Source organism: Mobula birostris, chromosome 13 (genome assembly GCF_030028105.1).
Source record: "Mobula birostris isolate sMobBir1 chromosome 13, sMobBir1.hap1, whole genome shotgun sequence".
Lineage (NCBI taxonomy): Eukaryota > Metazoa > Chordata > Chondrichthyes > Myliobatiformes > Myliobatidae > Mobula > Mobula birostris.
In genome coordinates this window covers 40377241-40390392 of record NC_092382.1, presented here as the reverse complement: position 1 = coordinate 40390392, position 13152 = coordinate 40377241, and the positions used below count along the sequence as shown (strand labels likewise).

At 48.2% G+C, this 13152-nt stretch overlaps 1 protein-coding gene across 2 annotated transcripts in view; it reads left to right on the top strand.

Moving 5' to 3' along the window:
• LOC140207555 (uncharacterized) overlaps positions 1–10613 on the top strand; it is a 38466-nt gene extending 27853 nt beyond the window's left edge. For both annotated transcript variants that reach the window (XM_072276093.1, XM_072276092.1), the window contains exon 3: positions 8561–10613. In XM_072276093.1, coding sequence (XP_072132194.1) covers positions 8978–10531 — 1554 coding nt within the window. In that variant the 5' untranslated portion in view covers positions 8561–8977 and the 3' untranslated portion in view covers positions 10532–10613. The remainder of the gene's footprint in view (positions 1–8560) is intronic.
• The last annotated feature ends 2539 nt before the right edge of the window (positions 10614–13152 follow it).

Here is a 13152-nt window from a genome sequence, read left to right as displayed (position 1 = left end):
GGAGACAGACTGGGGTCTTGAGGCTTGAGTTTGAGACAGACCGGGGTCTTGAGGCTTGAGCTGGGAGACAGACTGGGGTCTTGAGGCTTGAGCTGGGAGACAGACTGGGGTCTTGAGGCTTGAGTTTGAGACAGACTGGGGTCTTGAGGCTTGAGCTGGGAGACAGACTGGGGTCTTGAGGCTTGAGCTGGGAGAGAGGCTGGGGTCTTGAGGCTTGAGTTGGAGACAGACTGGGGTCTTGAGGCTTGAGCTGGGAGACAGACTGGGGTCTTGAGGCTTGAGCTGGGAGAGAGGCTGGGGTCTTGAGGCTTGAGTTTGAGACAGACTGGGGTCTTGAGGCTTGAGCTGGGAGACAGACTGGGGTCTTGAGGCTTGAGTTTGGAGACAGACTGGGGTCTTGAGGCTTGAGTTTGAGACAGACTGGGGTCTTGAGGCTTGAGCTGGGAGACAGACTGGGGTCTTGAGGCTTGAGCTGGGAGACAGACTGGGGCCTTGAGGCTTGAGTTTGAGACAGGCTGGGGTCTTGAGGCTTGAGGCTGGTGTCTAGAGGCTTGAGTTTGAGACAGACTGGGGTCCTGAGGCTTGAGCTGGGAGACAGACTGGGGTCTTGAGGCTTGAGGCTGGTGTCTTGAGGCTTGAGTTTGAGACAGACTGGGGTCTTGAGGCTTGAGCTGGGGGACAGACTGGTGTCTTGAGGCTTGAGCTGGGAGACAGACTGGGGTCTTGAGGCTTGAGTTTGAGACAGACTGGGGTCTTGAGGCTTGAGTTTGGAGACAGACTGGGGTTTTGAGGCTTGAGTTTGGAGACAGACTGGGGTCTTGAGGCTTGAGTTTGGAGACAGACTGTGGTCTTGAGGCTTGAGTTTGAGACAGACTGGGGTCTTGAGGCTTGAGCTGGGAGACAGGCTGGGGTCTTGTGGCTTGAGGCTGGGGTCTTGATGCTTGAGTTTGGAGACAGGCTGGGGTTTTGAGGCTTGACCTGGGAGGCAGACTGGGGTCTTGAGGCTTGAGGCTGGTGTCTTGAGGCTTGAGTTTGAGACAGACTGGGATCTTGAGGCTTGAGTTTGGAGTCAGACTGGAGTCTTGAGGCTTGAGCTGGGAGACAGACGGGGGTCTTGAGGCTTGAGGCTGGTGTCTTGAGGCTTGAGTCTGGAGACAGACTGGGGTCTTGAGGCTTGAGTTTGGAGACAGACTGGGATCTTGAGGCTTGAGTTTGGAGTCAGACTGGAGTCTTGAGGCTTGAGCTGGGAGACAGACTGGGGTCTTGAGGCTTGAGCTGGGAGACAGACTGGGGTCTTGAGGCTTGAGGCTCGTGTCTTGAGGCTTGAGTCTGGAGACAGACTGGGGTCTTGAGGTTTGAGCTTGGAGACAGACTGGGGTCTTGAGGCTTGAGTTTGGAGACAGACTGGGGTCTTGAGGCTTGAGTTTGGAGTCAGACTGGGGTCTTGAGGTTTGAGCTTGGAGACAGACTGGGGTCTTGAGGCTTGAGTTTGGAGACAGACTGGGGTCTTGAGGCTTGAGTTTCAGACAGACTGGGGTCTTGAGGCTTGAGTTTCAGACAGACTGGGGTCTTGAGGCTTGAGCTGGGAGACAGGCTGGGGTCTTGAGTCTTGAGCTGGGAGACAGACTGGGGTCTGGAGGCTTGAGTTTGGAGACAGACTGGGGTCTTGAGGCTTGAGTTTGAGACAGACTGGGGTCTTGAGGCTTGAGCTGGGAGACAGACTGGGGTCTTGAGGCTTGAGCTGGGAGACAGACTGGGGTCTTGAGGCTTGAGTTTGAGACAGACTGGGGTCTTGAGGCTTGAGCTGGGAGACAGACTGGGGTCTTGAGGCTTGAGCTGGGAGAGAGGCTGGGGTCTTGAGGCTTGAGTTGGAGACAGACTGGGGTCTTGAGGCTTGAGCTGGGAGACAGACTGGGGTCTTGAGGCTTGAGCTGGGAGAGAGGCTGGGGTCTTGAGGCTTGAGTTTGCGACAGACTGGGGTCTTGAGGCTTGTGCTGGGAGACAGACTGGGGTCTTGAGGCTTGAGTTTGGAGACAGACTGGGGTCTTGAGGCTTGAGTTTGAGACAGACTGGGGTCTTGAGGCTTGAGCTGGGAGACAGACTGGGGTCTTGAGGCTTGAGCTGGGAGACAGACTGGGGCCTTGAGGCTTGAGTTTGAGACAGGCTGGGGTTTTGAGGCTTCAGGCTGGTGTCTAGAGGCTTGAGTTTGAGACAGACTGGGGTCTTGAGGCTTGAGCTGGGAGACAGACTGGGGTCTTGAGGCTTGAGGCTGGTGTCTTGAGGCTTGAGTTTGAGACAGACTGGGGTCTTGAGGCTTGAGCTGGGGGACAGACTGGTGTCTTGAGGCTTGAGCTGGGAGACAGGCTGGGGTCTTGAGGCTTGAGTTTGAGACAGACTGGGGTCTTGAGGCTTGAGTTTGGAGACAGACTGGGGTTTTGAGGCTTGAGTTTGGAGACAGACTGGGGTTTTGAGGCTTGAGTTTGGAGACAGACTGTGGTCTTGAGGCTTGAGTTTGAGACAGACTGGGGTCTTGAGGCTTGAGCTGGGAGACAGGCTGGGGTCTTGAGGCTTGAGGCTGGTGTCTTGAGGCTTGAGTTTGAGACAGGCTGGGGTTTTGAGGCTTGAGCTGGGAGGCAGACTGGGGTCTTGTGGCTTGAGGCTGGTGTCTTGAGGCTTGAGTTTGATACAGACTGGGATCTTGAGGCTTGAGTTTGGAGTCAGACTGGAGTCTTGAGGCTTGAGCTGGGAGGCAGACTGGGGTCTTGAGGCTTGAGCTGGGAGACAGATTGGGGTCTTGAGGCTTGAGGCTGGTGTCTTGAGGCTTGAGTCTGGAGACAGACTGGGGTCTTGAGGCTTGAGTTTGGAGACAGACTGGGGTCTTGAGGTTTGAGCTTGGAGACAGACTGGGGTCTTGAGGCTTGAGTTTGGAGACAGACTGGGGTCTTGAGGCTTGAGTTTGAGACAGGCTGGGGTCTTGAGGCTTGAGCTGGGAGACAGGCTGGGGTCTTGAGGCTTGAGTTTGAGACAGAGTGGGGTCTTGAGGCTTGAGTTTGAGACAGACTGGGGTCTTGAGGCTTGAGGCTAGTGCCTTGAGGCTTGAGTTTGAGACAGACTGGGGTCTTGAGGCTTGAGCTTCGAGACAGGCTGGGGTCTTGAGGCATGAGGCTGGAGTCTTGGTCTTGAGGCTTGAGGCTGGGGTCTTGGACCTGAGGCTTGAGGCTGGGGTCTTGGACCTGAGGCTTGAGGCTGGGGTCTTGCTCTTGAGCCTTGAGGCTGGGGTCTTGCTCTTGAGGCAAGGGTACTTCGAGGCTTGTGTATCAACTCCGAGCCGGAGACTGAGCAAGGACCCAGAACCTGGGATTTGACTCAGGCTCGGACTCCATAACTAGGTGAAGACAAGACGAGGCTACAGGACTGGACATGGCTTGGGTGAGGAACTCCTGGTTAGGGCGAGACACAAGGACAGGTAAAGGCACATGGACAGGACTCGGATAGGACTGGACTAGGCATGCACTGGACGAGGACATTCAGGAGCATGGAGCCTTGGACTAAAAGAGATGGGAGCATGGAGCCTTGGACTAGGGGAGACGAGAGCATGGAACACAGAGCCGGGATCCCTCCTTGGGAACAGGACAAAGGGCTGGGACTCATACACATAACACATAGTCGGGACCCCTCCTTGGGTACAGGACGCAGGGCCGGAACTCATACACAGAACACTGAACACTGAAAACAGATTCCCACACAAATGGGCAGCAAACAGCCGGACCCACCTAGCAAAGGCGAGGACACAGAGACCGTTGTCAACACTAAGTAGCGGCAAACGACCGACCTACCTAGCGAAGGCGTGGACACAGAGAAACATTTCCACACAACGAAATAAAGTTCCTTATCTTGACTTAACAAGGCTCTGGTCTTGTTCCGGCGGTAAAACTTCAGCGATACAGGCGGGGTCTCCAGGCTTGGTGAGCAGGCAGAGAGTCAGGCGAGTTATCCAGGCAGAGAGTCAGGTGAGGTATCCAGGCAGAGAGTCAGGCGAGGAGGGAAAGTCAAGGAGGGGAACAGAACAGTCCAGCAGGGAATTCCTGTTTTGCAGAGGTATTTATGTCTCACTCCCAAAATGAGAATCATGTGCCCACAGCAGGAACTGGGGAAAACCGGAAACCCCGGAACAAGGAACCATAGACCAGACCATGAACCGGAACACCGACTTTATGGACTGGACTATGAGAAAATGCCTCAGTCTGTTGGGTGCAACCAAGACACATTAATGACTACAATATCATATTTCTAAGCTTGAGCTCATCCGACATTTTTAGTCGTCTTCCATTTGTTCCGAAAAGCTTCCAGATGTTTTTTGCTCTTTTATTTGCCCTCTCTTTAGCTTTTATGTTGGCTTTGGCTTCTCATTTTAGCCACAGCTGTGTCCTTCTGCCTTTCCAAATCTTCCACCCCTTTGGGATGTATCTATCACTCACTTCCCGCATTGTTCCCAGAAACTCCAGCCATTGCTGCTTCATTGTATTCGTTTCCCCTTCCAATCAAGTTTTGGGCAGCTTCTCTGTAATAGAAATATGGAGAAGGTCATTACAGAAATATGCCCACTCTGGAAGATCAAAATGGTAATCTATACGAGGAGACAAGAGAGATGGGAGAGATTTTAAATATTACTTTTGCACCTGTATTTACTCAGGAGACGGTTACAGAGTCTATAGAAGTGAGGCAAAGCACCATCAACTTCATGGACCCTGTACAGATTACAGAGGTGGAGGTGTTTGCTGTCTTAAGGCAAATTAACATGGATAAATCCCCAGGGCCTGACAAGTTGTTCCCTGGGACCCTGCAGAAGACAAGTGCAGAAATTTATGGAGATCAAGCACAGATATTTAAATCAAACTTTGTGACAGGCGAGGGACTGGAGGATTGGAGGATAGCCAATGTTGTTCCGTTGTTCAAGAAACGTTCTAAAAATAAACTACGAAATAGTACATCGGTGAGCTTGACATCAGTAGTTGGACAGTTATTGGAACATATGAGCAGGAACCGGATATGTAAGTATTTGGATAGATGTGGACTGATTAAGGATAGGCAACATGTCTTTGTGCATGGTAGGTCATGTCTAACCAATTTTATAGAGGTTCTCGAGGAAGTTATCAGGAAATTGGATGAAGGCAAGGCAGTTGATGTTTTCTTCATGGACTTTAGCAAGGCACTTGGCAAAGTCTCATATGGAAGGTGGGTCAAGAAGGTTCAGTCATTCAGCATTCAAGATGAGATATTAAATTGGGTGAGACACTGAATTTGTGAGAAGCTGGAGTATGGTTGCAGATGGTTGCCTCTCTGACTGGAGGCCTGTGACTAATGATGTGACATAGGGATCAGTGCTGTATCTGTTGTTGTTTGTCATCTATGTCAGTAATCTGGTTGATAACATGGTTAACTGGATCAGCAAATTTGTGGATGAAACCAAGAATGGGGGTTTAGCGGACTGCGAGAAGACTATCTTAACTTGCAGTGCGAACTGGACCAGCTGGAAAAATGGCTTGAGAAATGGAAAATGGAATTTAATGCACACTAGTGCGAGTTGTTGAACTTTGGTAGGACCTACTAGTGTAGGTCTTACACAGTGATTGGTAGGGCACTGAGGAGTGTTGTTGAAGGAAGGGATCTGGGAATACAGACCTGACGAAGGGTCTCGGCCCAAAACGTCGACTCTATCTCTTCCTAGAGATGCTCCCTGGCCTGCTGCGTTACCCAGTAACTTTGATGTGTGTTGCTTGAATTGCAGCATCTGCAGAATTCCTCATGTTTACGTCTGGGAATACAGGTCTATATTTCACTCAAAGTGGTATCACAGGTAGATAGAGATGGGAAGAAAGATTTTGGCACATTGGCCTTCATAAACCAAAGTACTGAGTACAGGAGATGGATTTATGTTGACATTGTACAAAACACTTGTGAGGCCTAATTTGTAGTATTGGGTGCAGTTTTGGTCACCAACCAACAGAAAGATGTAAAAGCAGTTGAAAGAGTTCAGAGAAAATTCACAAGAATTTTGCTTTGGTGTGGATATGGAGTGATGCACCCCAGTACAAGCCCACAACACAAAATATCAAACAATGCACAATGTGCGAGTAAATGATTGGACTCTATAGTTATTTCTTAGTGGTAGGTTAGTAGAAACAGATAAAATAAAGGTGCCAAATCAGTACATTTATCCATTTTGTGCCCAAAAGATTTTAATATGGTGGAGCTCACACCACCGGTTCCATCCACAATGACCATCCGAGCCTCCAGCCACCATCTGAAACGCCGAACCCCGATAGCCGCCGTCCTGGGATGCCGGCCGCTGTGCATACATCCGTCCTCTTTGCTCGCCTCCCGAAAAGACCACGAACTAGCTCAGCTCACACATACAAGATAATATAACAAACACTCCATTGGTTAGTATCCCCCTTATCTGCAGTTATAATGCAAACATTTCAGTTGCAGTGACCCATTACATCACTAGGTAACATTACAAAGAAGCTATTTCATCACAACGCTACAGAGACGCCATTTTGTCAGCCTTAACCGTTAACATTACTGTTAATAACCCTACATAAGTATTTAGATAGATGTGGACTGATTAAGTTGGCAGCATGGGCTTGTGCGTGGTAGGTCATGTCTAACCAAACTTATCGAGTCTCACGAGCATGTTATCAGGAAAGTGGATGAAGGCAAGTCAATGGATGTTGTCTACAAGGACTTCAGCAAGGCACTAGACAAAGTCTCATATGGGAGGTCAAGAAGGTTCAGTCACTCAGCATTCAAAATGAGATAGTAAATTGGATGAGTCACAGTTTTTGGGAGAAGTCAGTGGTTGCCTGTCTGACTGGAGGCCTGTGACTAGATCTGTTGCTGTTTGTCATCTGTGTCAGATATCTGGATGATAACATGGTTAACTGGATCAGCACACTTGTGGATGACACCAAGATTTGGGGTGTAGTGGACAGTGAGGACGACTATCATGGCTTGCAGTGTGATCTGGACCAGCTGGTAAAATGGCCTGAGAAATGGAAGATGGAATTTAAAGCAGACAAGTTCGAGGTTTTGCACATTGCTAGGACCTACCAATGTAAGCCTAACTCGGTGACTGATAGGGCACTGAGGAGTGTTGTTGAAGAAAGAGATCTGGTAATACATGTCTATAATTCACTCAAAGTAGTGTCACAGTTTGATAGGGACGGACAGAAAGATTTTGGCACATTGGCCTTCATAAACCAGAATACTGAGTAAAGGAGATGGATGTTATGTTGACGTTGTACAAGACATTGCTGAGGCCTAATTTGGAGTATCGTGTGCAGTTTTGGTCACGAACCTACAGGAAAGATGTAAAAGAGGTTGAAAGAGTTCAGAAAAAGATTTGCAAGGATTTTGCCAGGTCTGGAGGACTTGAGTTATAAGGAGAGATTGAACTGGACTTTATTCCTCAGACGTAAAAGATTGAGGGGAGATTTGATAGAGGTGTACCAAAATTAAAAGGGTTATAGATGAGGTAAATGCAAGCTGGCTTTTACCACAGAGATGGGATGGGACTACAAACAGAGACTATGGGTTAAGAATGAAAGGTAAAACGTTGAGGGGAACGTGAGGGGAACGTGAGGGGAAGCTTCATCACACAGACGGTCGTGCGGGTGTGGAATGAGCAGCCAGATCATGTGATGCATGCAAGCTCGATTTCAATGTTAAGGGTATGTATCGGTACCTGGATGGTAGGGGTCTGGCAGTGGACAGTTTAAATAGTTCAGCACAAACTAGACGGGACAAATTCTGTGACAAGAACCTGAAATAATAGAAATATTTATTCTATTTCCTTTTAACAGCTATGCGGACCAACCATTCATCTCAGCAGGAAATCTTTACATGGCTTTAATATGTGGCATTTTAAATGAACAGTATATAAAAGAAAATCCCAGCTGTAGATTAACAAAGGCTATTTGTGTGAGAGTGTTTCAGTTACCGTGGGGCCAGACATCCATGCATCTTAGTGGGGACAGGGAATAATACCAATGAAGAGAGTCAAACTGAGCCAGGTCACAGATTGGAGACGGCAGAAACATAGAAAAGTATCCTACAGCACAAACAGGCCCCTCGGCCCATAAAGCTGTGCCGAACATGTTCTTACCTGAGAAATTACCTGGGGTTACCCATAGCCGTCTAATTTTCTGAGCTCCATATACCTGCCCAGGAGCCTCTTAAAATATCCGATCGTATACACCTCCACCAATATCACCGGTAGCCCATTCCACGCACTCACCACTCTGCGTTAAAAAAAAAAAAAAACTTACCCCTGATACCTCCTCTGCACCCATTCTTACAGAGACAGGAAAAGCATCAGAGAATTTGATGTCCATTCCAGATACCAGCACTATGTCCAGTTAGAAGATAATTTTTCTCTCCAACTTGGGTTGACCCTCGCTGTAACAGTGCGATGTCAGATCAGACTTTGGCGATTAAAGTGATCGCATCTGAAATGTTATCCTTCACCCATTGACGGACTTTGTAATTTTTTTTCCAGGTTAAAAACGACAAGCAATTTGTCTACGGGAATCTCGAACACAACACGCCAGTTTTGCTGTGTCTGCCCAGATATTTAAAAAGTGGAACGTTGTTTTCATGCATTCGTCCTTCCTGCTCAGACTGTGAGGAGGGATTTATTTGTCGATCCTTCTTGTTTAGACTGGGAAGGGACACGCTCGGTCATCTGACCTACTGGCATACTTGTCATTTTACACAGGGTTCATCTGCTCCGACTGTGGGGACAGATTCACTTGGTCATCTCAACTGAAGGTACATCAGCGAGTTCACACGGGGACAAGGCCATTCACCTGTTCTGTGTGTGGGAAGGGATTCACTCGGTCATCCCACTTATGGACACACCAGTAAGGAGAGTCCAGTCACTCTGCTCAATTTGTGGGGCAGCTCATCCGACCTAATGGCACATCAGCGAGTTCACACTGGGGAGAGGCCACTCACCTGCTCAGACTGTGGGAAGAGATTCACTTACTCTTCCAGCCTACAGAGACACCAGTCACTTCACAATGGAATGTGGCCATTCGCCTGCTCAGGCTGTGGGAAGGGATTCACTCGATCATCTCAAATGAAGGAACATCAGAGAGTTCACACTGGGGAGAGACGGTTCACCTGCTCACACTGTGGGAAGGGATTCACTTCGTTCTTTCAGCTGAAAGCACATCAGAGACTTCACACTGGGGAAAGGTTATTCATCTGTTTGTTGTGTGGGAAGGGATTCACTCAGTTATCTAACCTAATAGCACACAAGTCAGTTCACACCAGGGAGAGGCCTTTCACCTGTTCAGACTATGGGAAGAGATTCACTCGATCATCTCAACTGAAGGTACTTCAGAGAGTTCACACCAAGGGGAAGTTATTCACCTGCTCAGACTGTGGGAAGAGATTCACTCGATCATCTCAACTGAAGGTACATCAGAGAGTTCACACCAAGAAGTTGTTCACCTGCTCAGACTGTGGGAAGGAATTCACTCAGTCATCCCACCTACTGAAACACCAGTCAGTTCACACTGGAAAGAGGCCGTTCACCTGCTCAGACTGTGGGAAGGGATTCACTGGGTCCTTTCAGCTGAAGGCACATCAGAGAATTCACACTGGGGAGAGACCATTCATCTGTTTGTTGTGTGGGAAGGGATTCACTCGGTTATCTAACCTAAAAGCACACATGTCAGTTCACACAGGGGAGAGGCCGTTTACCTGCTCAGACTGTGGGAAGGGATTCACTCGATCATCTCATCTGAAGGAACATCAGAGAATTCACACTGGGGAGAAGCCGTTCACCTGCTCAGAATGTGGGAAGGGATTTACTCAATCATCATACCTGCAGAGACACAAGCTAGTTCACAGTGGGGAGAGGCTGTTCACCTGTTCCGACTGTGGCAAAGGATTTAATCGATTATACCACTTACAGATGCACCAGCGAATTCACACAGGGGAGAGGCCGTTCAGCTGCTCAGTCTGTGGGAAGGAATTCCATCGATCATCCGACCTTCGGAGACACCAGCGAATTCACACTGGGGAGAGGCCATTCACCTGCTCAGTCTGTGGGAAAGGATTCACTTTGTCATCTCACCTACTGACACACCAGTCAGTTCACACTGGTGAGAGGCCGTTTACCTGCTCAGTCTGTGGGAAGAGATTCACTCAGTCATCCAACCTACTGAGACACCAGAGAATTCACACTGGGGAGAAGTCGTTCACTTGCTCAGACTGTGGAACAGGTTTCATTCGGTCATCCGAACTGCTGGCACACCAGCGAGTTCACACTGGGAAGAAGCCGTTCACCTGCTCAGCCTGTGGGAAGGGATTCACTCGGTCATCCACCCTACTGGCACACCAGTCAGTTCATACTGGGGGAGGCCGATCATCTGCTCAAACAGTGGGAAGAGATTCTCAGCCAAATCAACTGAATGTGCATCAGCGAGTTGACAATGGGGAGAGGCCGTTCACCTGCTGAGAATGTGGGAAGGGATTCACTCAGACAACTAACCTACCGGGTTCACACTGGGGAGAAATTTTAAATAAGCTGCATGCTGGATATTTGTCCATCACCGTTGCTGAATGCAATTTTGAGAGTGACTGTCAGTGCTGAACTCTGCAATTATTGCTGCTGCTCACCACACCCAGTTCTGCACCCTGGTCACTGGGCATGGGAGGAGTTTCTCCTGCTGCATATTCACCTTTAATGGGACTGGAGTTTAATATTATGGATCTGAGACAAATAAATCAGTTCTATTTTAAACCGTCTCAGATACTTAGTGAATTTATAACACAATTAATGTATAGTCGACAGTCAACTCAGGCCGCCTGGACCCTGCCAGTGATTCTGTTCTACAACAGTCCTCTTAAACCCTCCCCTGTTGTTCATCTCTCGCTCTCCCTGTGGTGATGGGTTCCAAACAGTCACCACTCTGTGGGTGAAGAGGTATCCCTCGAATTTACTGCAGACAGAAGAAGACGAGCTGACTGCAGTTCTGTCTGACATGTTCTTCGCTCCTCAAATCTCTGGGCTGAGGAAGAATGACATTGGTAGTTAACCTCTTTATTCAGGGTTCATTTCCACATTATTGATCATTTCCCCTGCTTCTAAATGGTTGTAAGAAAACATCACTATCCTCTGAAGACTGAAAGCAGAATAGGAAACCATTAGTTGGATGTTCAACGGAGCTGGGTCAGAAACCACAGGCGGGTCCTCACAGGGCAGAGTTTGGGGCTCTGGACGGTGGTCAGGGTAAAAACGTATGATGAGGAGAAGGGAATCAGCAGCAGGGCGTGACAACGGATGACAGAGTAGCAACATTCGGTTGCTAATTGACAGAGAAAAGAATTCGGTTGCCTGACAGATGACAAACAAACAATGCCTGTTGTGTTGGGAATAGGTATATCTGTTGAGGGAGCTGTTCCTGCTTGTTTATCCTGTAATATTATATCCGGATGGTTATTATGGATTGTCCTTTTAGTAGTAATGTATTTTTATATAGGCATCCATTAGTCTCATGTGACTATGGATGTGCGCCTTGGAAAGTTTCCAGGACGCAGACATGGGCAAGGTTGTATGGTAGACCAGCGGTTGCCCATGGTGCAAGTCTCCTGTCTCCACGCCACCGATGTTGTTCAAAGGAGGGGCATTAGGACCCATACAGCTTGGCACCAGTGTCGTCGCAGAGCAATATGTGTTTAAGTGCCTTGCTCAAGGTCACATACACTGCCTCAGCCAAGGATCGAACTAGCGACCTTCAAATCACTAGACGAACGCCTTAACCATTTGGTGACGCGCCAACATATTTTTCTAATTTTTCTAATGTATTGATTATCATATAATTTGTAAGATCTTGACTGTAAAACTGGATCAGGCTTAAATTTATGCTCTCTTTATGAAGTTACAGTGGTCATTCATGAGGTAGTATTTTAAAACAATTTTGGTGTATGATATTTGCCAATTGAGTAATCCTCTTTCAAGTATCACTAGATTTGGGAATGTTTACTAGAAAGTTGCAAATGCCACTGCATTCTTTAAGAGAGGAGAGCAGCGTAAGAAAGGAAATTATAGGACAGTTAGTCTGACCTCAGTAGTTGGGAAGATGTTGGAGTCCATTAACGATGTGTTTTCAGGGTACTTGGAGCGCATGATAAAGTACGGCCAAAGTCGGCATGGTTTTCCTCAGGAGAAACCTTGCCTGACAAATCTGTTGGAATTCTTTGATGAAATAACAGGCAGAATAGACAAAGGAGAGGCAGTGGATGTTGTTCGTTTGGATTTTCAGATGGTCTTTAGCAAGGCGCTCAAGACCACAGCTCATGGTATTTTATGTCTCTGTGCCTGTTCCCACTGGAGAGTAGAATGATGTGGAGTGGGGGGATGTGGTGGGGAGGGGAATTTCCGTAAACTGAAAACCCGAGACAGAGAGGATGTTTCCCACAGTGTAGAGCCCATGACCGGAGGCACACCATCAGACTACAGGGAAATCAATTTAGAAGAGAGATGAGGAGGAAATCTTATGATATTATGTTTATTCAACACGTCCGTGTCTGATCTATGCTTTAGTGCCCAGCCCCCTCTATCTCCACGTCAAATGTATCCATCCATCCGCCTTCACGCCCTCGGGGCAGCGAACCTAAAAACAAATGTACACTCAGTTAGACAGACAGATAAACACTTCACTGATCCTAAATTAATTTACATGTAAGATTTAGAATTCCAGAAATTTCCATACGACTCTACAGTATTTAAAATAAGTTGCCTTTTACGATCCGTGTCCGGTTCTCTCGTTTATCCGTCCCTTACCCTCGTTTATCTTCCCGCCGAAATCCCTGGTTTCTATCCCAGTTTAACTCCCCATATATTGTCCCTCCCCTATTCCCTCCAATCTCTCTCCTCGGTCATTCTCTCCCACTCCTCTTTCTTCCCCCTCACTCGCTCCCGTTTATTTCTCACCCAAGTCCATCTCATTTCCCGCCATTTTCTCCTCTCAAGCAACACACATCAAATTTGCTGGTGAACGCAGCAGGTCAGGCAGTATCCACAGGAAGAGGCACAGTCGACGCTTCGGGCCGAGACCCTTCGTCAGGGCCCTTTTC